Source organism: Microtus ochrogaster, unplaced genomic scaffold, assembly GCF_000317375.1.
Source record: "Microtus ochrogaster isolate Prairie Vole_2 unplaced genomic scaffold, MicOch1.0 UNK42, whole genome shotgun sequence".
NCBI classification, from domain to species: Eukaryota; Metazoa; Chordata; class Mammalia; order Rodentia; family Cricetidae; genus Microtus; species Microtus ochrogaster.
In genome coordinates this window covers 156223-157496 of record NW_004949140.1, presented here as the reverse complement: position 1 = coordinate 157496, position 1274 = coordinate 156223, and the positions used below count along the sequence as shown (strand labels likewise).

The following is a 1274-nucleotide window of genomic DNA, read 5'->3' as shown; positions in this document are numbered from 1 at the left end:
ATGAACCTCTTAACACAATTCACATGATCCCCAACAATAAAATTACTTTCATTGCTACTTCATAACTAATTTTACTGTTGTGAATCGTAATGCCATGTAAGTATCTGGTACGTGAGACCCTGGGCTCCATCTCAAGCCTAAGTAAGTAAAGCACACTATATACAAGTGGGGGCCTATTGAGATGGCTGTTGGTAAAGCCCCTGCTACGCAAACCTGGCTACCTGAATCCAAAACCTGGAACATACAAGTTAAAGACAACTGTAAAGTTATCCTCTGACCTACCTCCACACTATGGGTCATACATGTGTGAACAGTCACAATCTTAACCAAGGTGCACGGTAACTTATGTGCATAGTTACTTGCCTACATTCGCGTCAAGTCAGCAGCGCCCAGAGGGGCTCTACCTGAAGCTGGTGTAATATAATAGTGTGAGCTGTGGGTGCTAGGCTCCAGATCCAGGACTCCTACTCCTGCAAGAGCATCAGTCTTCAGCCTCTCTAGCTCCCAGGGAACAACTCTCCACGCGCACCTCAGAAGCTTATCTTATTGGGTCTGGCAGGGGAAAGGGAAATTCAGAACTCTACAAACCAGAACAGCAGTTCAAAAGGTTCTACATTTTATTACTGGAGAAACCACTCCCAACTTAAACATAATCAAGTCTCCAGATTGAAAATGTTGAACTTCATCTTGTAGTTGAACACTCATCAAGGATCACGATTCATCACTGTTTTGCCATTCATTGTTGACTCCTTACAGGCCCAGCTTCGTTCTCCTCCAGTGTCTTCTCTTGGAGTTGTACCTGCAGAGAATGAAGACACAAGTTACAAGGTGGTGCGGTCATTATAGCCGCTCATTTTTAGCAGATTTGGCCTTTTAGGGAATAGGATAATTTAATAAGGAGCTTCCTAGAGAGTTCCAGGCCAGTCAGGCCTACACAGCCAAGACCATCTCCAAAATAAATGTTACATGAGTGCAGGGCCCTGGGTTTAGTCAACATGTCAAGAACTGATGGGCTGGCCGGGCAATGGTGGCGCACGCCTTTAATCCCAGCACTTGGGAGGCAGAGGCAGGCGGATCTCTGTGAGTTCGAGACCAGCCTGGTCTTACAGAGCTAGTGCCGGGACAGGCTCCAAAGCCACAGAGAAACCCTGTCTCAAAAAACCAAAAAAAAAAAAAAAACAAAGTTGGCCTCCAACTTGTACCAATTCTCCTGTCCAGCTTCCATTTTAATGACTATGGTTACTTTTAGGAACGTGTATGGGAACTATATTGAG

The 1274-nt window shown here is 45.1% G+C and overlaps 1 protein-coding gene across 1 annotated transcript in view; it reads right to left on the bottom strand.

The window, feature by feature from the left end:
- Positions 1–596: 596 nt before the first annotated feature.
- Rpl39 (ribosomal protein L39) overlaps positions 597–1274 on the bottom strand; it is a 4084-nt gene continuing 3406 nt past the window's right edge. Inside the window, exon 3 of the mRNA XM_005368882.3 lies at positions 597–799. Coding sequence (XP_005368939.1) covers positions 751–799 — 49 coding nt within the window. The 3' untranslated portion in view covers positions 597–750. The remainder of the gene's footprint in view (positions 800–1274) is intronic.